This window comes from Pteronotus mesoamericanus, unplaced genomic scaffold, assembly GCF_021234165.1.
Source record: "Pteronotus mesoamericanus isolate MK-2021 breed Mesoamerican mustached bat unplaced genomic scaffold, CSHL_Meso_final contig_164, whole genome shotgun sequence".
Classification (NCBI taxonomy): Eukaryota; Metazoa; Chordata; class Mammalia; order Chiroptera; family Mormoopidae; genus Pteronotus; species Pteronotus mesoamericanus.
Window position 1 is genome coordinate 29,508,005 of NW_026555065.1, and position 25,124 is coordinate 29,533,128.

At 40.3% G+C, this 25,124-nt stretch overlaps 1 protein-coding gene across 1 annotated transcript in view; it reads right to left on the minus strand.

The window, feature by feature from the left end:
* Positions 1-25,124, minus strand: part of FMN1 (formin 1) — a 342,380-nt gene that overhangs the window by 247,144 nt on the left and 70,112 nt on the right. The window contains exons 2-3 of the mRNA XM_054565622.1: positions 21,846-22,024; positions 3,097-3,214 (exon numbers count right to left, since the gene is read on the minus strand). Of these exons, the coding sequence (XP_054421597.1) occupies positions 3,097-3,214; positions 21,846-22,024 (297 nt within the window). The remainder of the gene's footprint in view (positions 1-3,096; positions 3,215-21,845; positions 22,025-25,124) is intronic.

Consider the following 25,124-nt stretch of genomic DNA (forward strand, 5'->3'; position numbering starts at 1 on the left):
GTCACAGTGTCAGCGGCTACAGATGATGCTGATGGCTTTGGAGGCGGCAAAAGAGAGTATCCTTGGCAGTGGCACCAGCAGCGGTGGCAAGCTACCCTCACCTGGCTAGGAGGATTCAGGAAGCAGGAGCTTAAGGGGACAGCTTCTCTGATACCAGCTTTTTTCCTTTTTATCCTTGAACAAAAGTGAGTTTACAGTATTCAGTGATATCTTCAAGTCCTCAGAAAAAAGTATCATTGAATGATAAATTCTGAATAGAGGGAAATCCAAGCAGCAACAAGTCCAAAGTGGCCGAGGGCAGCGTAAGGACAGTGTGACATGAAGAAAAACACCATCTCTTTCTGTCTCTGCCAAGAACTTGGCTTAGATGTCAACAGCTCAGAATTGCTATTGCACAACTGAAACATGAATGCTAGAGTCTTGACCTCCTGTTCCACTAATTTAATGAATAATACACCCTGAGAAAAATAAAAGCACTGAAGGTATAAAAGCATAAGACTTCAAGTACCTCGAAATATTTCATAATGAATTTTTCTGTCTCTGTGATTCCTACAGAGTGGCAAATTTTGTGTGCTTCCCTAAAGCAGGAAAATCAGTGAAAATACAACAGAATGTGTTGTTATAAACCACATGCTTCTAAGTCTCCAGTTTTCTCAACAACAGAGTTTAAGACAATAACAAGGAAAATGTTAATGTCCTCAAGATTAGCAATAAATGACAAGGCTAGTACACGCTAGCATTGAGTAATGGGCAAAAAACAAGTTTCCTGAGGCATGGCATATCTTATTCTTCTTTGATACTCCCCCCGTCCCCAGCCCCCACCACCACAAAGTGTATCCACAGAGTAATGAGCCCCTACAAGGCTCTCAAGAAACCGAGCACCAGACCTAGGAGCACGGTAATTAAGCCATAGTACTGCCACTCATGGGAACTGGCCGGGACCTAGATGCCATCTCCAAACAGCCACCCTCTCTCTGCGGCATGTCGTCATTGTGCCATCAGAGCCCACCTAGGACAGCTATCATTATTCACCTCTTCCTCCTCCATTTCCCCATCTCACACAAAACCTTAGAGATCTCTGAGAGCATATTTCATTATATTAAAAAAAAAAAAAAAAGACTGAGAAAGCCACAGACAAGGTAAATTATGGTGTTCCTCTGAGCTTCTGGAAATGGAAGACAGAAGTGACAACTAGAAGGATAAATGCCCCTAAAATATTACTGACCTGTATTTCCTTCTCTACTCAGCAAATTACAGGGAAGAATGCCCAGATACACTGGTAGGGATGAGAGTAAGATCACCAATGCAAGTTAGGAATAAGAACTCACAGGATTCTGGTTTTTCATAAAAGGCAAACTTCAACACTTTTAATTGTTCAAACTGGGCCATATCATGAGACAAATTATTTGGTATGTGATTTCATACCAAAATCAAAAGTATTCTAATTCTGGAAATTCAAACGGAGGCAAGAAGTATATGGAACAGGTATATACATACTCACTAAGGATATGGGTAGTTTTCATTCTGTAAGTCAAGCACTGCAGGCAAAAATGTTATGTAGTTGACATCTTGAGGTAGTCAGAGGTTTGCAATTGTGCAAATGGAGGCCAAAAGCAATCAGGTTGCCAACTTGAAATTCACCTCTGTTCTCAATCACTGAAGTAATTTTATGATACTGCAGAAAACCCACGTATTACTAAATCACCAAAACTTCGATCCACTTAACGTTTATCAATGAATAGAACTGAAAGAAGTATTTTTCTATAATCAGATAGACTGACCTTAATATGCACACATACCTAACACAACCAGAAAAATATTAGGTTGGCCAAAAAGTCTATTTAGTTTTTTCTGTAAAGTAAAGGACACATTTTTCATTTTCACCAATAACTTTATTGATTTGGATATCTTGAGTATGTCAGCTCTCTCCCGCTATTGGCTTCTAGTGGGTAGAGGCCAGGAGTGCTGCTAAAATCTTCCAATGCATAACACAGCCCCACAGCAAATAATTATTTGGCCAAAATATCAATAGTACCAAGAAACTTTGCAAGTCACTTTTAACACATCCAGACACAGCACCTTCACCATACACTGCATAAATCTTTTCTTTTGCATTTTAGTTGCATTTTTACCTCTCTTGAAATAATAAAGTGTAATATGCCAAAAATGTTACATATTTTCTCCCATCTTCAGTATTAAAATGGCTGCAAAAAAGTCACCAATTTTGATGTTTTTTTAAATGTATGCTGATATGACAGCTGTCACAATACAATTTAACAAAATTGTTTCAAATGAATTTAAAGGCAACTAAGCACTACTAGAGCCATCGTACAGAAAAAAACTAAATGAATTTTTTGGCCAACCTAATACAAGCCTGTACAGGTAATCTTCAAATATCAGGATGACAGATTTCATAAGAGGCATAAACAGACAAACATATATACAAGTAAGAGATACTATCCTCTCATTCTTCATTTCTTTTTTAAATTTCATGTGAACCTTTCACTTAACAGAGTAAAAATATCTACATTCCCACGCCATTTAAATATATTCAAGCAAAGCTCCTGGGAAGGTTTCCAGAGAGTTAGGTTCCTTTAAAAATGGCCATGCATTAAATAAAGCTTTGTCTGCCAAAAGTAAAAGAGTAACTGATATGGTATCTGTATGTTCACTTGCACGAGGTTCCTGTAGCTCAAAAGCATTACTCAAAGACAAACAACAAATCAGATTACAGCTCTGGAGACTCATACTCTGCCTCTTCCAGCAACCCTGCCAGCTCACACATTAGTGAGGGCCAACCACCTGCTTCCTGAGGAATTTGTAATCTACCTTCTCCATTAGGTCCCCAAAGGGTCTCCTACTTTACACACGTGCCCCCCTTCATTCATTCCACCGCATTCACCTTTCATCTAGAAGAGATTCTTTAATGATAAGTGTGCAAGGGTTCACTTTAAAGGCACAACCAAAAAGAAAAGCCTTCAGCATTATATTTTATAATGAAACAAAAACTCTAATTCTGAGAGTCTCCTGAACTGGAACTAAAAGCCATTGCAGGAAGAGATCCATTGCTGGGTACCTGGCCCATTTTCACATTACCTGCTTCAGTGTACTTCAATCCCACTTTTTCTTCTGTGTCCTTTGTCTTTGGGGGTGGCCAGACAGCCTGGAGTCTGCCAGGAGTCCTGTCGTCCTGCTCAGTGGGGCTATGGTCAGGCTGTTTAAAAAGTGGGCAAAGAAAAGAGTAAGTTATATGAAATAGGGTGAAAGCCAATTTTCCCCAAAAATGAACATACTAACTCTAAAATTAATAAAAAGTAACATTAATGGCCAGTTGTACATTGTGCTCAATGATCCTTTCCCAGAAATGTGATCGATGGAAGTGAGAATTAAAAACACCTCCAGGCCATTGGCATGTAATTAATGCATAGCATGGTAACTAGAGTCAATAATATTGTATTTTGAATTTGAAAGTTATTAAGAAAGTAAATTTTCAATGTCCTCATTACAAGGAAAGATATTTGTAACTCTGTGTGGGGATAGAAGGTAAAGAGCCTTACTGTGGTAATTGTTTTGCAATACATACAAATATAGAATCACGCTGCACACCTGACACTAATACAATGTTGTATGTAGATTATACTTCAATTAAAAAAAAAAAAAACCTCAAGGCCAAGTATTACACAACCCTTGATAGATGATTTTTATCAGGTAACTATTTAAAAACTCACAAATATACTTTGAGCTGAAGCTATACATAGAAATGTATTATGATCAGGTGCATTTATAGGAAAGTTCATGATTATTCATGATATAATGACTATCTATGCATTTTCCATGAACATTAGCTGTAGGCCAAGACACACTTCCTTGAGTACTCCACATTGCTATTTCAAGTCTCTTTTTCTTTCCTGTTAAAATAATAATAATGAAATGGCTTTCAAACTCAAGCTATTTTTACCAGTTGATTTTTACAACTATGCAAGTGTTACATTGTGTTTAGCTTTTAACTACAACTTGAAATAATTTTTCCAAAGTCTTTTAAATTTTTAGCATTTGAACTGATCAAATACATAAGATGGAATAATTGCATTCTGAGTTGACAAAAACCAAGAAATTCTTTTTGTCCTTAGGGACCTTTAAATCTACTGGATAGGTAGTCTGTATAAATTACCAAATTAATTTTGTTTTAATAATGCTTTTATTTATTAGATAGTTACCATACAGGAACTTCATTTAAGCTTCGCAACCACCACATAAAATGAGGGTTGTTTGTTTATTTTCTTCCTGAGGAGATTGAGGCTCAGAGATAATCAAGGTCACCCAGACAGTAAATGGCACTGTTAGAATTAAAATTCAGGTCTCATTTTAAATCCAGTCTTCAATCAGAATGCCTTATAGCCAACAGGGAACATTTGAATTACATCACAAACAAGTATTCTGTCCTCCAAATGGCAGGCATATAAAAGAAAAATACTTTTCACCGCGGTACATAATTAAGGGGTGAGGAAATCTGGGCTATGTTTCCATATTGCATCGCCTCCTCATGCTGCCCACTTTTTGTGAGAACATTTACTATTAATGTTTCAACTTGGACTGACAGGTTCCCTTTCCTGCCACACATATTTACATATATCTCTCTCTTATAAAATCCCAAAAAACATAAGGAAGAAAGAAAACACTTCTGTCCAACTTCATACTTCTTACAAGGGCAATTTCAATATAATCATCTTTCACCTAAAAGACAGTCATTAACAATAGGTGACAGGATTCACTTTGACAGGAAACCTCAAAAGAAATACAGCATCACATTTCATGACAAAATGCAAAACCCAATTCTACATACGCTTTTGGAATCAGAGGGGCCGTCCGCTGGCCTCGACTTGGAACGTTCAAACACGGCTCTTAGCGACTCCTTCTCGTGCCTCATCTTGCGCTTGAGAGCTTCGAGCTCAGAGGTGTCAGCAGTGGTCCCTTTTTTGGGGGGACGGATGAATAAGGCTTTAAAGGCCTCCAGGGCGGTTTCTGGTGGCTTTGGCTTGGCCTCTCCGCCCTGGGCTGGGGCTTCCCTGGGGCCGCTCTGGCTCTCCTGGGCAGCACCGCAGCCCATGTCTTCTGCCCGCGGCGGCTCAGGGTCTTCTGCCTTCAGTTCGGCTCTGGGCATGTCAATGCTGAGTAGCTGGGAGAGCTGCTCCAGGAGAGTGGGAGTGGCCTTCAGATCACTGGTTTTCTCCCCAATCTTCTTCACCGTCTGTGGCCCTGCCTGTGCTAAAGACTTGTGAACGGGCTGGGTCAATTTGAGCAAAGCGAGGTCCCCATCCTTTGGTTTAATTTCTGTGATGGTCTCCCCTCCCTCGGCTGGAGCTCCCTTTTTCAGCACACGAAGCCCACTGAAAAAAGCTGGAAGCTGGAATGACTTCTCTCCGGGGACTTCTTTTTTAGAAGAGCTGTTCTCAGTGACACTGACACTCAAGTTCTGGTCTGTTACCACAGGTAGGACTTGGGCGCCGCCTTCTCCCGCTTGTACTTGGTTGGGGCTGTGCTCCATCTGAGGACCACCATCACCTGGTTCCACCTTGCTACATTTCTCAGGGGGCATCCCTTGAGGAGCTTCTGCACCCAGCTCTGCATCATCCCTTTCCCTAGTGGCAATATTTTCCCTACAATCTCCTGGCTTTTCTTTGGGCTCCTCAGATGGCTTAGATAAAACAAGACTAGGGGACTTTGGGCCATTGCTGCTGCTTCCCTCTTCTGGCTCCTGCCCACCATCATCAGAGTCAGAATCACTGGTGGTGTTCACGAGGGTCCCACGAACCAAAAGGACATCGTCTGTGCTCAAAGCAGTGAGTGGAAGAAGCTCTTGGCCAGGGAGAGAAATCCCTGCCTCTGCTTTCCTCTGACTTCCCTCTGACTCGACTTTTCTGTGACTTCCCTCAGACTCCATCTCTGTCTCCACCCTCGCAGGCTCCCCTTCATTTCTGAGGCCAGGTGGAGCCCGAGCCTCTGCCTCCTGCTGATCCGAACCATGGCTGGGGTCATCCTGCTGAGGGGTGGGATCCACCACTACACTGTGGAATGCTTTCAGCACCACATCTTCCTCTTCGGGCTTCACAGATTCCAACTTACTCGTAAAACCAAACAGGGATTTCATGGAGAACTTGCTCAGGATCGACTGAGCCAAGTCAGGTCCAGCTTCAGATTTGTCTGGTTCCGAGACATCACTGCCATTCACAGAGTTACCACCGTCCTCCATGTCTCAGAGCAATGCCCTCAGTGGAAGTTCTGACTTGTGTTACCTTCCCCTGCTCTCAGTTTATCCACTCCATCAGCTCTTAACTTACAGGACAGAGAGCAACAGGAGCCGGCAGCCAGGCTCCCCGGCCGAAGAGCAAGCACACTTGGTCTCCTTCAGGTCAGTCACCAGCGTGCTCTCCTTCCGGTTTGTGCGAGGTGGTGCGTCCAGGGCAACTGCAAAAAGTCCGCGGAGTTTTGTGCCCAGAGGCAGCGAGGCTGCGCACCTTACTACACACGGACCGGGGACGCTGCTCCTCTGGGACTTCCGTATTTATTCCCATGGACAAAAGGCTTTTTGTCGTAAGGAAAGTCAGCCTGTCCCAGTCATCCCAGCCCAGACTTCACCACAGCTCCGCCCCAGTGCCTGTCTTTCTCCTGGTTGCTTTCAACTTCCTCATTGGTGAGCAAGAGAGGCTCCAGAAGTGCTGAGCCGGCAAGCTGATCCTAACAGCCCTCCACCACCCCCAGAGCAGCCCAAGAAATTCAAAAGTGAATCAGCAGAAAATGACTGAAATACTTCTTACGGGCCCTGCTTTGCCATCTAAATTATAGTCAGAAGCCTGGGTCATCTAGGCCAAAAAAAACTAGCAGGGCACACAGATCAACAGTCACTCACAAAGCCCAAAAGCAAAGAAAAAAAGTACTGAAAGAAATAGATGATCTCAAAATGCCTGGAACTCAAAAGCAGCTAACTTGCTGCCCTTGAAGTGTTTTTTTCTTTTTTTTTTTCTTTTTCTTTCTTTCTTTCTTTCTTTTTTTTTTTTTTTTTTTTTTTTTTGTTAAGTGCTTTCTTCCGCTTCCCTGCAGGTTTCATCTGGAATGCAGATTTTAGCTGCCGAACCAAGGAAAACCAACAGGACTGGTTTCAGATTACTGCTGTTTTAGCTCTGCCCTGGTGTCTCGTGCTCCACAAACAGGTACTTAGGCAAGCACGCCCACCACGCCCAGCGTCCACCAGCCTTAGGGTGGCAGAGCAAACAGCCCCAGCCCTTGGGAATGATTACCCTCCGCACTCCCTGCCAACCTCGGGCTTCTTCAGTAGCTCTGACTTCCTGGCTTTTTTAGGAATCCTGGAAGCCAAAGGGCACCTCTCTCTGCTTCAGTGATCCAACCAACTAAATGAAACCTGGCAATGGTACAAGGTAACACACAACCTGCCTTGTTAGGCAAGGTAATTCATCAAAGGTCCCTAAAGAGCCACGTTCCCCTAAGGGACAAAACATCTGAAAGGTCTCTATCAGTCGAGTCTCTATCACAGACCCAATTTGCCTAAAACAAAAACAGGACAGACAAAACCACCACCCAACATCAGCTGAAAGTAGTTCCCAGTACTCTGTTTATATGCTGGGAACCTGGCAACTGAGGTCGTGGAAAAATTGCAGCCCTGTTTCCCAGCTGCATAGTTGCCTCTTGGGACAGCTTCCTGTCGTACCTGAAGGTCTCAGTGTTTCTCTTTCAAATCCTGTCCAGTCAGCAGGCATTTCCTGACCACCTGGGATGGATAAGGCACTGCGCTGGATCAGGAAAGTCAAGTGGGCTTAATAGTAATCGTGGCTTAATAGTAGTCACCGGCTTTCTTTGGGCAACACTGCAAGAAGATTGAGCCTAAGTGTTACATGCAAACAGCAATTTATTCTGCAAAATAAGTTGTTGCCACAAGCAAAAGGACAGTCTTGCCTTTTCTGTAGCAGGAAATGGCTGTGGGTCCCACACTGATAACTTGTATTATGTTCCCCACTAAATATTAATACTGAGAAATTCTGATTGCAATAACACATTTCTAGCAATGTATCCAAAAGGAACCCTGGCACAAAAAGGGTGCATAATATATTCCATCAGTCCCTATGGGAAGGTTAAGAGTGTGCTTCCTAATCCCTGATTTGACCTTCTGTCTAAATAGATATTGCTACTGATCCTAATATATTTTGGGATTTTCAATGAAGGTACACACAAGCTAAAAAGACCACCACACACACAGAAATATTCATGGGTGCCACTTAAGTCTCAGAACAAGCTTCCTATCTAGAGAAAATGTGCATTGATAAAATCAGACTTCTGCTTCTTCAAGGCTGAGGAGAAAAGGAATCATCATACCAGCTTGCTCATAAGATCAGTCTTCTATGATAATGTACCGGCAAGGGGAGAGACATGGCACATATTTGGTGCTTTCTTTCCTTAAATGGAAAGACTTGTCCCACATGGAAAGTGGGGCAAGTCTTGGGTCTTAGGAGATGATTAGATTCTAGCACCTCAAGGAGGGTAAGTTATTTTTAGGTTCACTTTAAAAGTGAAGCAACCATGGCCAAGAGAACATATCTGCCCCAGGCTGTACAGCCAATGAGTGGAGAATACTAACAGTATCTAACATTTATTAGGTGTTTACTATGTGCCAAGCACTGTTCTATATAAACTGATTGATACACATAACTATGAGGTTGGTATTACCCTCTTTTTCCTATGTGGAAGCACAGCAAGATAAAGTGGTTTCCCCAGGTTCACAGCATTGGTGAACGGTAAAGTTAGAACTTGAATCCAGGCAATGAGACTCCAGAATCCACACTCTTAACCACTCTTCTAAAACCTTGACTTCTGCCCCCTGCCAAAATCAGATCGTGCACACACCTGAGCCAAGAAGTGTTAGGGTGTGTCAGCCCATGTGTCTGGTGGGCTCAACAGGATACGTGATGTATTTACCCTCTGAGATGACACAGAAGACGGACCGCACAAAAAACTTAATGAGAATGACCATTTTTTAAAGATTTTATTTATTTCTTTTTAGAGAGGATAATAGAGGGAGAAAGAGAGAGAGAAACATCAATATGTGGTTGCCTCTCATGGGGCACCTGGCCCACAACCCAGGCATTGCCCTGACTGGGAATCGAACCAGCGACACTTTGGGTCACAGGCTGGCACTCAGTCCACTGAGATACACCAGCCAGGGTGAGAATGACCATTCTTTTCCCTTGTTGTAATTTAGGGAAAATACCTGGAGGGGCTGCTTAAAAAATTAAGCAAAATTTCCTAGTGGGCTTTTCTACTGCTCACAATCAAGATATGGAATCCTCTGGACTCAAACACAGCAAGAGGCTTTCCAGCCTGTCCGTGGAGTTCCCCTTCATTCCAAGTGTGGCTCCTATCACAATGATGTATTTTCCCAACAATCATTATTAAGTACCAACTATATGCCAAGCTCTGGGGATATAAAGGTGAAAAAACTCCAGACCCCCAAGACCTTCATGAAATGTATAGCTTAATAGGAGAAATAAGCCAAGAAAGAGGTGGCCCTGTTCATGGGCTTAAGCCAAGTACTTAAAACCCCAGATGCAGTCCGAACAGCAATAGGTGGACCTAAAACAATTTTGAATGACAGCAAGCAGTGACCGCCTCAGTGTGAAGATGAGTAAGAAAGAATAGCAATTCAAATAGATCATTTGATCTATTTGATCAAACATTGACACTCTTTCAGGCCGTTGGTTCTCATGACCATGAAAAACATTACAATTTCTGGTCATTTAGAGAATTAAAAAAATGTTTCGAGCTGTAATGTTCAAATATGCAAATCAACAAATTTGATTTTAGTTGCTTTGAAAATTGATTCTATTTAATGCTGTAATATTTGTGGGGTGGGAGAGGATACCATATTTTGCCGTGTATAATGTGCACCCACATTTTTGTGCACATTATACATGGCATTATTGTACCCATAATTATACCCACAGTATGTAATCATTATACCCCTGTATAATGTACATCCTTATTTTTCCCTCAAAAATTTGGGCAAGAATATATGCATGATACACTTCAAAATACGATCATCACTTCTCTTGGAGGTAAATACCATCTTATTGTTTTATTCTGTTATTATGCACCTACTACCCAAAACTAGGGATAGCCAAGACTGTTACCTGTACAACATTACCTGATTTCCTTTTGTTCTAACCTCAAGACACTTAAGCTTTCTAATAGCTACACTTGAGCAGAAGGCTGAATAAAAATGATCCACCTTAGATACCTAAGTTAAAACAGGCATGATAATTAGGTAGCATTTGAGCCACATGATGTTCTTTGTAAATATTTGTTAAAGAAACAATCCGTACCCGGCTGCTTGAAAATGGAACTTAATAAGTACTTGTGTGGAGAATTTACTACCAGTGATTGTTCTATGTCTCTCCCATCTATCTCACTATCCTCTCAGATTGAGGCTGCAGCCAATTGTACCTCATGGTAGTAAGAACATCAGTCCAACAGAGATACCTGGTAAGGAAAGTCTAAAAAAAAGTGATTGCAACAAAAAAATACACATCACTTCATGGGAACAGCAGACCCTAGTTCCTTGACTCTCACAAGATTAATCAGCATTAAAAATTTCAAAAAAAAAAGAAATCAATTTGCAGAAGTTGGAAGCTGCCTAAAAGAAAAACTTCCTAGAACCACTTCCCCTTACTCTGTGTGGCTTTCCTCTATACCATTCAGTTTAGATAATTCCTTCCCACATTCTCATAATTCCCCAGAAAAGCAAAGGAAAAGTAAAACAATTGATAAGACATTTCACAATGTCAGGCTCCTTGATTCACATGTTTCTCTCTATCCAATTTATTTCAAGTTCTGGTCCTGATGTGAATGATTAACTGCTTCCACCTTCCTAAAGTGGTTCAACTAGGTTCATGTGACGATCGCTTAAGACAGAAAGCGGACTTAAAATTGGTAAGTAAAAGTGTAGAATCCATTTCTGTGAAAGAAAAAGGTTTAGAGCAATAGATAGGGAAAAGTAAGTAAACTATGAATAAAAGTATGAGTGGGGGAATGGGCGGAGATGGGTTTTGGGGGTTCAGGAAGTAGGTTTTAACTTACCAAGTGAAATTGGCATATGAGGAAATTATGACATCACATGAACTCCAAAAGACATTTGTTAAATGAAAGAGGTGCGTAGGTTATGGAAGATTTTGTGTAGAATCAAACTGTTGGCAGGCTGAATGGGACTTCAGAAATATTAGAAACCAATTAGCTCAACGTTCTTATTTTAAAGAGGAAGACATCTGAAGTCAAGAGAAGCTAAATAACTGGCACCAGTTCACACCGCTCAAGTGCAGCAGGAAGATCTAATGGGGATCCTGACCTCCATCCACCCCGTATCACACCCCCTACTACTGCCTTGGCGTGTCATCTTACCTTCTTCCTGATTAGCATCCTCCTAATCCTCATTTTCCACATCTTCAAAATGGAGTTATGAAGCCAAATGAAAGACAAAGCCAGAAACCTCCTTAGGCTGCCCCTTCTAGTTTAGTTTTGTACCATGTCCCCTGCCTTCCTGGTGGAGCTTGCCCCTGCCAACTAACACAACACTTAATACAGCTCCTCCCTGCTCGACCTATCAGAAGCCAGCAAAATTTTTACTAATTGGTTGAAAAAGAAAACAGGCTGCACTTGCCTACAGCAAGAACAGGTCTCTGTGATTAAGGCCTTTTCTCTTGAGCAGTAGCAAGGATTCCATGGAAGTGAGTTGAATGTAGTTACTAAATTAGAGCACTCTTAAAGGGGACAGGAGAGGCTGTGGTGAAACTGGAAGAAAGAGGAAAGCACGGGGCATGAGATCTTTCAACAGTCAAGGAGCAAGGCAGTTGCAGAGTTAAGAACCTGGGTCCTGGGCTTACATCTTACTCTGTTCCACCAAGAAGCTTGATCTTAGGCAAATTATATAAGCTCCTTGTGCCTCAGTTTCCTCACCTGGAGACTGGGAATAAGAAAAGTACTTACTTTATGGGTTGTTAAGAGTAAGAAATAAACTATTATCTGTTTGGCTCTCTCATCAATGCCTGGGACATAGTAAATACTATATGGACATGCTATATTTGCAGAAGAAAGAAACAGCTTTCTTAGGGACATCAACTAGCATCCAACAGAATGTTTTTTTTTAACACTGTCAATGTGAAACAAGTGTTTATTAATAAACTGACAGAGCAGGAAGGTGCCCCTCCCCTACATATGCACTTGGGCAGAAGGGCCATTTGGTCTGAACAGTATTGTTCATTATAGAAAAGCCTACTAAATATGCCTCTCCACGCCACATCTGTGCCACAAGTGAATGGAGTTCCAAAGAAAATTCTTTCAAGGGATCCCTTGGGGGTATTTCAGGGCCAACCTCTCTGGATTGGTTTTTTCCATCTGTGTCACCTGAAGAGAGTAATTACCTTGAAGTTTTCCCAGGTTGCCGCTGTAGAAAGTGACAGAGTTCGCCCTGTTCTTTATTGCTTTTCCTGTGTTTCAAGATGATTTTTAAACCAACTCAATTATTTCAGAAAAAAAGAAATCCATGAATTTAGATTCTCTCAAGAAAATTCTTTTCTCAATAGTCTATTAATGGAGGCTGATGATGATACTGCAAGTACAGTCCCTTAGCCCTGTTATACCAATGACAAAAATAATGTATGAGGGAAAAGGAAAGGCTAGGACTTATCTGTGAAGCCGAAAGAGAGGATAAAAAATAAAAGGAGCATTTTTTAAGCCATAGAATTTCCCTGGACAAGTTTCTGAAAGGTTTGGGGCTTTTCCAAAATGAATACTATTGATGTCCCACATAGATAATTACCACAGAAGCCATGAAATCCATGCAGAAAGCATGTCAAGGGCTAAAGCAGATCATGATACAAGTTTTAGATGATGGTCTGGAATCTAATGAACCACACATGCCTATTGCTACCCATGTGCTCCTGCTTCCCAAGTCACAAAACTAGACAGCCATTGGCTGTGCTATTGCTGGCTATCTTTTTCCTTTCCTTCTTTAATTTTTATAGTAAAAGTTATCTTGAGAATATTACTTCAAACACCAAAGACCTAAGTATCATTTTTAATTATTTTTTTAATTTAAAGGAGGCAACAGAAAAATTAGGGAAAGTAAGGATTTACCTAAAACAAAATGAAGGTCAATAAGAAAAATAAACATAATGGGATAGGAGGGAGAGAACCAACATTTTTTCAGAGAGTCATTCTTGTCCCAAGTAAGTGCCATGCTAGATACTTTATGCAAGCTTTCTTATACCTTAATCCCCTCCCCCATAACTCCAGGAGAAAGGTATCACTGACCTCATTTTATAGATTACTGTTTTCCAGTGCAAGTTTCTGCAGTAATGGAAATATTCTGTATCTGTGTAATTCACAGTATAGTAGATACTAGCCACAGGTGGCCTCCAAGCATTTAAAACATGGCTAGTATGACTGAGGAACTGAATTTTTAATTTTATTTAATTTTAATTAATAGCCTACTAGTGCCTACTGTTGGACCCTGCTGTTGTTAATACCGAGGTTCAAATAACTTAGATATTTGATCAATATCTTGTATTGATCTTATCTTATATCTTATATCAAATAATCTTAATTCTAAGATTAAGCAACCAATGAGTGGCAAAGCTGGAATTTAGACTGGGTCAATCTGATTCTAAATGTTCATTCTTTTCATTACAATAGGTCAAAGATCTATGGTATTTTGTAACAGTTTTCTTTCACATGGAGACATCAGAATGGGAGCTGAATAAATCACCTGGTTACCAGAACCCAATGGCTATTGTAAGTTAGGAGGAATTTGCAGAAAACACAAAGGCCACAAAGATTATGAGCCCTGATTTGATCAGTAATGATTCCTTGAAGTTAATACTCACGTGATTCACTCATTTTAAGAGAAAAAATTAAGAAACAAATGTAAATGCATTAAAATTACAAAAGAGAGAGTAAGTTAGGCATTGCCAGAACTATGATCCTATTCTTGAACACAGCTGAAGAGAGGGCAGGAAAAAAATAGTGGAGGGGCAAGAGCTATGGCTTTGAAGTGGAAGTTCAACAAGAGACATTACTTACTAGTCACACGCTAACCGTGTTACTTGAGCATGTTTCCTAATTTCTATGAGCCGGTGTCTACATGTATAATCTGAGAGAACTATTTAATTCATAAAGATTGTCCTAAGAATTCAATGTGCTAATAGTCCTAACGCAGTGCTTGCTTGATGCACCTCATGCAGTGGACAGGGGCCATCATTGTGACAGAGCGCATGTAGTTGCGGCGATCAGTGGGTGGGAGGGAGGAGCCACATTTCCACAGTTTTTAAATACATTCACTATTGCCTCCATTTTGTACATCATTTTAATTTGGTATTTAAACAAAACAGGTATATATAACACTGTTGTCATTTTCAACACTTTAAAAAGTATCATGAAATAGTCTGAAGAAATGTTCTAACACATTTTCTAGAATCAAGGTCCCTTACTTTCTACAGCTGAAGAGGGAAGTTTGTAGCATTCATCTCAGGACATTTATGTAGTAGCTGCAGTTCTTAACCCAATTTAGAAATAATAATAATAATAAATCAAGATGGCTTAATTAAAATCTACAAAAATAAAAAGACCCAAAAAACAAAAAAAGAACAACAGGACCAAAACAACTGGAACCTTATGTTAACCTAGAAATGCTCTCAAACATTCACCAGGCAAAGGCTACTGCACTTTAAATTCTAAATGGGTCACGTGGGACTGTAATTTTAACCACAGATTACCATCTTTATCCTGGACAGAGAAGAAAGAGAAAGTGCTTTTCAGAAATACACACACGGAACATAAATGACACATGTAGTAAGAGACAGAAAAGGGAAGCTGAAAAAATGAAACTCATTCAAAGGGGACCAAAAAATTCAATTATTTTAAATTTTAGAGAAACCGAATAAGATATTTCAGCTGCAATATTCCAATTCATTTAAATAAAATTCCTAGATAAATTTCCCAACATTTTTATAAAGCTCAAATTTATTCTGTGTTCTGTCAGGCTTTGAAAGCATGATACAAAGCTTTCTCTGTGTACACTCTCAAGGGTCCAAATTTTACATGATTTTACAGCTATTATATTTCATGTCAGAAAAGACAAAGAGGAAATCAGCACAGTAACCATTGTTAAGATCAAAGAAAAGCAAACTTTACAGTCCCATTAACCATTAAGGTGGTTCCATGATTAAACCAAACTTACTGTTTCTTTTGTTTTACAAGGAAATCTGAGATACTGTTATATTTGTCCTTATCTTGTAGTATATAGAGAAGGACAGTAGATATTAAGTGAAGCAAGACAAGTGGCATAAAAACTGAATTTTGTAGCATAATATGAGGATTTTTCTAAAAAATTTTATTTACTTATTTTTAGACAGAGGGGAAGGAAGGGAGGGAGAGAAACATCAATGTGTGGTTGCCTCTCAAGCATCCCCTACTGGGGACCTGGCCTACAGCCCAGTCATGTGTCCTGACTGGGAATCAAACCAGCAACCCTTTGGTTCGCAGGCTAGTGCTCAATCCACTGAGCCACACCAGCCAGGGCATGGATTTATATTCAATTAAATGTGATAACAACCTTCCACACCAATTTCAAAATTGGTACTAATTTGAGATAACTGGTTAAATCTCATGGGGCTTCAGATTACATTTTTCAATTGTTTTATCATGACTTAAAGTGATAAGGGATTTGTATGGTAAAAAAAAAAAGAAAAGGCAATTTTCCAATTCAATAAATAATTCATCACTTCTAGCTATTCTTTTTTCCCTGGATCATTTCTTGATCATTTATCATACAGACAACAGTCATGTGATCTCTGCCTCTCTTTCTCTGTCTTTCTCACTGTTTCTCACACACGCACGCGCGCGCGCGCACACACACACACACACTGACACAAGTACTCCCACATACATCTGTGGCCTTCAATCATTGGCTTCCATGAAAACAAGACAAAGACATGACCCTTCCATGTCCTGCAAAGGCACCAAATCAGAGAGCACTCTGTATTTTTTGCTGTTGAATCTAATTTATGCCGTGGAGTTTGACATTCAGGAGTGAAGGAAAGTAGAAAGACTGAATTCTGTTCATGCTCCCACAATCGTTTCCCCATTAATTTAAAAAACCCAAGATCTTTAAAATGCACATTGAGACATCTAGTGTTGTGTGGCAGCAGTTGCAGAATCTTCACTGGATTGAGGCCTGTGGAGTGATGTGGCTATGGTTCTATTTATCTAATTCTGAGCCTGGTTCTCAATCCTTCTCATTGATTATGGGACCTAACTCATACCAATTAAATGGATTTCTTTGTTTCTCAAATTAAAAACAAAAGAAAAAACAAAAGAAAAAAAGTAGTGGAGAAGTAGAGAAGCTTAACATTTAAGCACTTGGGTTCAAATCTTTGTCCCTGATTTGACTGAACCTCGCTCTCTCATTTGTACACTAGGTGTAATGATAACTTCAAAGGATGGTGCCTGGCATTTAGGAAGTGATCAATACGTGGAAGTGTTTGTTGCTGGGTGAGGCACTAAAGGCTGGGTGCAGGCTTAAGAATTACACTCTTCCGTTCATAAGGTACGATTACCTGGAACCTACACTGTGTCCTCCCCATCCAATTAGGCCAAATTCAGTAAGAAGAGTTCAAGGGCCCCACTGGTGAGAAGAAGACAGAGATGATCCTTGGAAACCAGAATCACTAAGAAGGGGTCAAAGTTCATGTTTTAAAACCTGGCAGACGAAATCATACTTCCAGAATTTGTGCAACCAATAAATAATCTTAATGACTGCTTACCTTTTCTGCTTTTCCTGTAATTTTTTCAACCTCAGGTCTCACCTTTTTAGTGGTGTTTCTATCCCACCCATGTCCCTTGCTTACAGACATTTTATAAACCACCCTCCATAGCGAGTGTTCCTCTCAAATGCAATCTCCAGGAAGTTGCACTTGACTGCACTTGTTATAAGAAGTTAGGCCCCATTAGTTGGTCCACATTCATTTGCCTTTGGCATCTGGTTCAAAGTGTGCTGGTAACTGAGGAGTATGGCTAACGGCAGCTTCTAGTTTGGTGGGACACCAGAAACTTCCCTTTCAGGCTAACTTTAAAATGTTCATGCTCTAAGTGGCACTCTGGGGTAATGAGCGCTTACCATATATAGGTGCCACCCTAGGGCAAGTCACACATTTGGTGCATGTGAATGCTGCCCAAAAGGGATGCCTGCAGTTACCAGATTTAGTAAATAAAACACAGAACAACTGGTTAAATTTGAGTATCAGAAAATCAGCAACAGATTTTCACTGTAAGTTCATCCTGTGGAATATTTAACAGGCTCAGGACCTCACGGTGGAACAGAATGAACGCTGCGTTTAGCCTTTCAGGAGTTGTCAGGTCGCACAAAACGGCCCCCAGAATTTGCTTGGGCAGGATGAGAGGATAATCTAAAACAGAACCTCTCTACAGGGTAGTCTGGTGACACATCCAAGTGGTACCACGACCAACAGTCGGTACTTAAACAATGAAATGCATACTGGTTGGTAAACACACACTGCCCTGAATCTCTCTAGTATCTATCCTGCGCCAGCCCCACATCCTGCCGTTTCCCCCAAGAGCTCCAGGGCCTTCTCACAATTCAGTAACTGAAAGATGAATGCTACAGCATGGACGGCTCTTGCGGGCATTATGCTAAATGAAGTAGGTCAGAGAAAGACAACTGCTGTATGTTCTCAGCTATATGTGGAGTCTTTAAAAAAAAATCACAGAAACAGAGAACAAAAGAAAAAAGAAACAAAACAGATGGGTGGTTGACAGAGCCCGTGGGGGATGGAGCATAAAAGAAATGGGTAAGTGCAGTCAAAGGTACAGACTTCCAGTGAAAAGGTTACTAAGTTCTGGGGATACAATGCACAGCACAGTGACTAGAGTTAATGATACTGTAGTGCATAATTAAAAGTTGTTATGAGAGTAGAGCTTTAAAGTTCTTACCACAAGAAAAAAAAAACCTGGTAACTGTGAGGTGACGGATGTTAACTAAATTTACTGTGGTGATCCTGTTGTAATATATACATACAGAAAATCATTATGTTGCACACCTTAAACTTTCACAATGTTATATGTCAATTACACCACAATAAAACTGGTGTATGTGTGTGGGGTGGGGAGACTGCACTGGAGAAGCCGAAAGAAGTGGTGTGTGTCTTCAAATAGACTTAGGAGACTATATACAAATGTTGGTCTCCCATCAGAGATGTGACCTTATTTCTCACAGTAGGACAAAGATTCACATTAAGAATATTAAAATTTATTTGTTTCCTGTAAGTAAAATGATTCCCATTCCACATGAGTATCACTGTTTGGGTTGTGTTATGTTCTTATAATAAAATCAGGAAACCTATTATTATAGGTAAAAGGGACTCTGTTTCATCTGTTCCTATTCCTCCCCATTCTGTCAAAACACATTTAAAGTGAAGCCCACAGAGGTCAGGCAAGTGCCCAGGGTGCCACGGCTAGTTGCTAGGGGAGCCAGGGGGAGAGGCGAGGGTGGGCGATCTTCAGCTCCTGGTTCAGAGCAGAGGTGGGTGACCTGCAGATCTGACCCACTACGTGTTTTTGAACGGCCCATAGCTAAAAATGACCTTTACATTTTTTAAAGAGTTTATTTATTTATTTTTAGAAAGAGGGAAAGGGGGAGAGAAAGAGAGGGAAAGAAACACTGATGAGTGGTTGCCTCTCACACCCCCCCATCCAGGGACCTAGATCACAACCCAGGCATGTGCCTCGACGGGGAATGAAATCTGCAACACTTTGGTTTGCAGGCCATCACTCAATCCACTGAGCCACACTAACCAGGGCAACCTTTACATTTTTAAATAATGGGGGGAAAGTCAAAAGATGAATAACATTTCTTGACATGTGAAAATTAGATGAAATTCAAATTTCTATGTCTATAAACTTTTGTCGGATCACAGGCCCATTCAGGTATGTATTCTCTATGGCTACTTTTGTCAGTAGAGTTGAGTGGTTTCAACACAAGACTTATATGGCCCCCAAACCCTAAAATATTCCCTCTCTGGCCCTTTACATAAATAAATAAATAAATAAATAGCCTGAATAGTAGCCTCCACGCCAGTGACCATTTTGATTTGTGGATGCCACACTCCCCCTGATTATTAACTGTCTGAGCCATCACCCCGAACACTAATGAGTGACAGCACATCCATAGGAAAAGGCCAAGGAAAGTAACTTCCTGATGGCGGCACTGAAACACAGCAGTGCTGTCAAACATCTAAGGCTGGTCAAAACATGACACGGTCATAAAAAACCTCCCTGACCTTACTGTTCAAAGTCCCCCTGGGGAGAAAGATGTCCTTGTAAGCTGGTGTGGTGATTATTAACAGGATGTAAACTTTCACTAAGTCACCAGAACCCTTCCAAATGGAAAATCTTAGAACATCAATATTTAAAACAATAAGAGTCAAATTACTAAAGGGAAAGAGATTGGAGGTGAGAAGCCTTACGGTTCAAAGTGTAAAAAAAGTAAATGTAGAGCCCTGGCTGGTGTGGTTCAGTGGGTTGAGCGCCGGCCTGCGAACCAAAGAGTCACCAGTTCGATTCCTGGTCAGGGCACATGCCCGGGTTCTGGGCCAGGTCCTCAGTGGGGGCATGCTCAAGAGGCAACCACATATTGATGTTTCTCTCCCACTCTTTCTCCTCCATCCCTTCCCCTCTGTCTAAAAATAAATAAATTTAAAAAAAAAAAACAAATGTAGAAAATAAGCTAAAGAAATTATCTTAATTTTTAAAAAGTATAATTAATAGAAGACTAAGAAACAAATGGCTATTATATATTTTATTATAGATTTATAGAACTACTTTATATGAATATATATTATTTACATGTTGTATATAATATACAGTATGTAAATATTATATTTGTTTTATTTATATACATACACATATATGCCATTGAAGGCTGGTTCAGGAGGTAGACCTTATTTACACAGTGATATGTATCAAAAGCCTAAAAATACTAGAAGAAGAAAGAGCATAGGAAAAATTACATGTGTGATAGTGCTATTTACTTCCAAATTGTGGTATACTATTCCAAGATTGAAAACAATTTCAACATCCAATAACAGAGAATAATTAAATAAATGTCGGCATATAATGTAGTGGGATACTATGCTTTCACTTAAGATACATTTAGAGACAATTTGTAACAACATGGGTAAGCAATGTAAAAGTAATTGATGAACAAGAAAAAGAAAGGATATAAAATCTGTGTTTACATGTGAAAAAATGCCTCATTGAAAATATACATAATAAAAAACACAAAAAATAAAATTTTAACAGTGTTGTTGGCTGCTGAGATTATAGGTTATTCTTTTCTTTCAATTTAAATACATAGTTCAAATTTTGTAAAAGGATTGTATATGATTTCTATAATTAAAATAAACTAAGTAAAATTAAGAAATAATTTAATTCAGAGGGGAGAAGGAACACCAGAAATACATAGTTTAGCCAATGCCTAAAAAAACACATAAACACAGAATTTTTAAAAAAAACAAAAGAAAAAGAAAGTCTTTCAAAATCCATTTCTGAACTTTCATGCTCCAGGCCTGCTGTTGCAGCAAGCGCGACTTAAAGCAACCTGACCAACAGATGTCGCTGTTCAACTTCGTACTTTGAGCACGTCTAAGGATGCACAACTTTACTTTTTCTACAGAGGGACAAAACAAAAAACCCTACAAATCTCCATATCATCTTATGGAGCATTGTAGATTTTTCATCTTTCAGTTCCATTCCAAACCTCCTTTTACAATAACTGGGATGTTGAATACTTTTCTAAAAGGACATACTGTGACTACGGTTTTATGGTTATAGAAAGTACAAGGTTCTGCTCCTTGTTGCTTGAAAAAAGTATCACCCATATGGACATCACAGACCTAACCCACACGTATCAAATATCTACTTCCAGGCCTGAAAGTAATGAATTGGAAAGTATTTAAAGAAATCAGGAACACAAGATTTTGTCAACAGGCATGAGAGTTAATAAGGGGTTGAGGGGGATGCTTCTTGGATTCCTCATGCTCGCCCCCGTGTCTGACAGGAAACTGGGGGGTGAAGATGGGCGGTGAGAATGGGGCAGCCTGGCCAATCCTATCAGGCCATCTACAATGTGGAAGTAGGTACAGCTCAGCCCGCTGCTTTGTATAGGGTAGTCAGTGTTTCTGTGTCAATGAATACAAGAATGAATGAGAAAGAAGAAGGCTGTGTTTTTAAAATGGGTCATCTTGTATTGGGCGGATTTCCTGCCAGCCTGATCGCCTGTTACTTGAGCAGCTGGAGGGAAAGAAAGGTTTAGGAATGTGCAAAGAAGACAGGCTATTTGGGTTTCACTGGAGAATCCAGAACCTATCAGTCAGCTAACATATGTCCTCACATTTTTAGAGAAATTATATTAAAAGGTGACTAGCATCAAATGAGTATTCACATCATGATGTTTAGGCAGCAAGAGTGATGTGAACTGAGGACTCTGAAAAGCTCAGATAAATTGTAAATATAGTCACTTTCTATCACACAAATTTCAGATCACCAAGATCTGTTTTCTGCATATCAGTTGGTTTTTAGACAGTTACCTCCCCCAATCACCCATAAAATGAAGTTTCGGCAGCTTTACAAACATGATTTACATTAAGTGCATATTAAATGAACCTCTGTTGACTGCAAAGAATTATAGCACAAACATAAAGCTTTCTACTTACATGGAGATCCAAGTGCAGTTCACTTCTGTTTGTCTTCTCTCTCTCCTCGTGGAGCAGAAAGGAGCAGGCTGGCCCAGCTCTCTGGCCCAATGCCCACGCTCCGCCATCCCTGATGGAAAGGTCTCTCGTGGCTGACTGCTCATTGAAGCAGTCCCGGGGAAAGCCCTCAGAGGAGATGCCTAGACAAACCCAGAGAAGACCTTCAGCAACACAGTGGCCAGGAAAACATCAAGCTAGCACATTTGGGGACTCCCTATGTGGGTCACTTTATACTACCTCCTACTTCCCTTTGTAAGTTATATTTTTAGAATTTGCTTTCCTAGTAAGTCTGTTAGCCCAACTCTGTGCTCCCTATTCTTGCTATATACTTCATTCTCATTCAGGATAGAATCAGGAAATGAGCTGGAGGGCAGAAGTCAGAAGTCTGGGTTGTCACCTGGGCCAAGGCACTAGTGTGTCTTCTGGGACACGAACTATACCATGTTCATCTTCCTTTGCGGGGAGGGAATTGTCATAAGTGGTGCCTACTGGCATTCAGTCAGTTTGCTGAATGAGTGAGGCTGCTGCGTGAGTGAACTACATGGAACTCACTTTTCTCATCTCCAGAATGAGAATGAGGGTGTTACGCTAGTTCTTATCTAAATGTTAGGATGATAATAGTCAAGTGTATGCCAAGGACTGCTCTTAGCCCTGTTCATCAATATTTTAAAAGCACCCTGTAGGCAGGTATCGTTAGTGTTCCCATTTTAGAGAAAGACACTGAATCATGAAAGAGATGGCAATTGATCAACCTGACTTTGTTGCCCAAGATCATAACATCTGTAAAGGCTGAACCTAGGCAGCTACACACTAGAGGCCACGCTCTCAGGGACTAGAATACATGGCCTCTGCCTGGCACCCCTGTGAGGACAACGTGTGTTCTATAACAGAAGGACTTCGTCGTCCAATAAGTGTGAAAAAAGAGATGTATGCTCTATCTGGGAGCCACGCTTCATGGTAGCATTACTAAAGACCTTCAGATAACCTTTAGTAAAGAAATTAAGCTCTGTATAAGAGTATTTTTTAAACCTATTTGACCACAGAATCCATTTAAAGGGGCACCTTATAAACATGTTACAAACTACTAGTGTTCCAATGGAACATATTTTGGAAAACACTAGATTAGATCACCCCGAAAGTTCCATACGGCTCTCAAGTGCCTAGTCCTCTTTTAATTCCTGGGAAGCAACCTTGTCAAAATATTACCCAACTAGGTAGAGGTTGAGGGTTTGGGCTCAGTGAATTTTGCAATACAGATCACTGTTGGATATAGGATAGGGCGATTATTACACATAATCCTTGTAACAGCGTCTCTTTGGCAGTGAGCCAAAGCCAGCGGATGACTTCTGCCATGCTGAAAGCCTGACTTAGCTGTAACTTGAGCCAAGAATAAATCAACTAACAAAGGGATCATGGGATACCATGCTTCTCCTTTATAACAGAGTAGCATTTCAGAAGAAACAATATTTAAAAACAGCCAAGTTTTGGGTTTTGCTTTCTGTTGGCTTGTTCCGCTAATCGATCTCCAAACACTTTGGAGTGAAAGGGAAGGCAGGTCACAGCATCTCCACAGTTGCCTCCTGGCAGGCTGTCCATAGAACATTTTTCTGTGGCTACTGAGAAAATGAGAGCCCAGGACCTTAGCTGTCCACTCTGCAGACATAGGGTGTCCACAATATTAAAACCAAGCTCTTCCTTCCCCTGAGCCAGATGTCTTAAAGTGAGAGTTGTTCAGTTACCTGGCCTCACCCTTTTCCGCATGCCCCTTACTACCTGCATGCTCCAGGGCTTTTGTTTGGGCCTCCGGGTTAACAAAGCACCGCACTCCCACTCAGAGAGGAGGAACTGCATTAGGCGCCTTCACTATATCTTCCTGGTGATCCCTATAGGAAGGTTGCTGGCCATGTTTTAAATAGAGGAAGAGTTTAAAGCTCAGACCCCTTTTAACTTCCATTATATGGCTCATTTCTCTCCTCGACTATTTCTGTTCACATATGGCAAGAAACAAGAAAATAGACCTTTTTAAATTTAAGATGTACTCTCACCACGCTACCTTATCTTCAGAAATATGTTAATTACTAATCCTATCTCTCATTCTAAATCACTCTACTTTTCATTTTTATTTTGGAATAGCTGCCAGCTTTGGGTAAGTTTACATTGGTTAATAAAATGATAGAAAGCATAATACATACATCACAGAGAACATAATATACAACACCTAAGATAAGACATCTATATCATCAAAGGCACATTGTCTGGTGAGCAGAAGTTCCTCATTAGGTAGAAGAAAGTAGTAAATCCCCACAGTAACTGGGATCTGGTGTCTTAGGGAAGATACAGACACACACACACCCACTCACACCCCTGCAGTGCCAGCCAACAGGGCCTGAATGCGGTGCAGAGTGCAATCCAATCCACTCCTTACGCAGAGGGGACACAACAGGAAGTTTAGGTAGAAATAATAAAAAAGTTCATTTTGGAAATAATTTTCATTTTAAAGACCCATCTCTAATACCTAGTGTTTAACCAGACAAAATCCCTATGAAGGAAACACTCAAGGTAAAAACCATGACGCATAGTAATTTTGGTGAGGATTAATTTGACGGCAAAGGACCAAGGACAGAAAAAAGCAACATTAAAATGTTATTCTCAAACATCTGACAAGGCAGGTAAGGACTTAGGACAAATTTACTACTAGAAAGAACACAACAAACATAAAATCTTTCCATGGAAGTTTTAATAATCCAACAGAAGTTTTCTGAATACTCAGAAATAAAGTACATGGCTATATTTATTTAAATAGGTAGTAGCCTATTTATTCAACTCAATAAATTTAATAAAGAGAAGGAAAACTTACCTAAAATTAGGTAAGAATATTCTATCAAAAGTCAAATGTCAGTTAATTTTCTGATACTAACAGATTTTGAGGTGTTTGATTTTCACTGAACATTTTGTAAAAAGCTGTATCTTTCCTTTTCATGTGCATATTATAAATTTGTCTTTTACTCAATGTTCATTGACTTTTTTGCTTCTCAAACACATTCCAATATGTAGCTCAATGGACCACACATATGCACGCACACAGGTTAATTCCAAGCTGACCACTATTAATAACAACACAGCACAGGTACAGTACAGGCAAGGGGACTTACCTTGGGGCCACTTGGAAACTCTGTGCTTGTCTCAACCATTCAAATGATGAGCTGCACTTCCTGATGCTAACCTACAACATCAGACTGG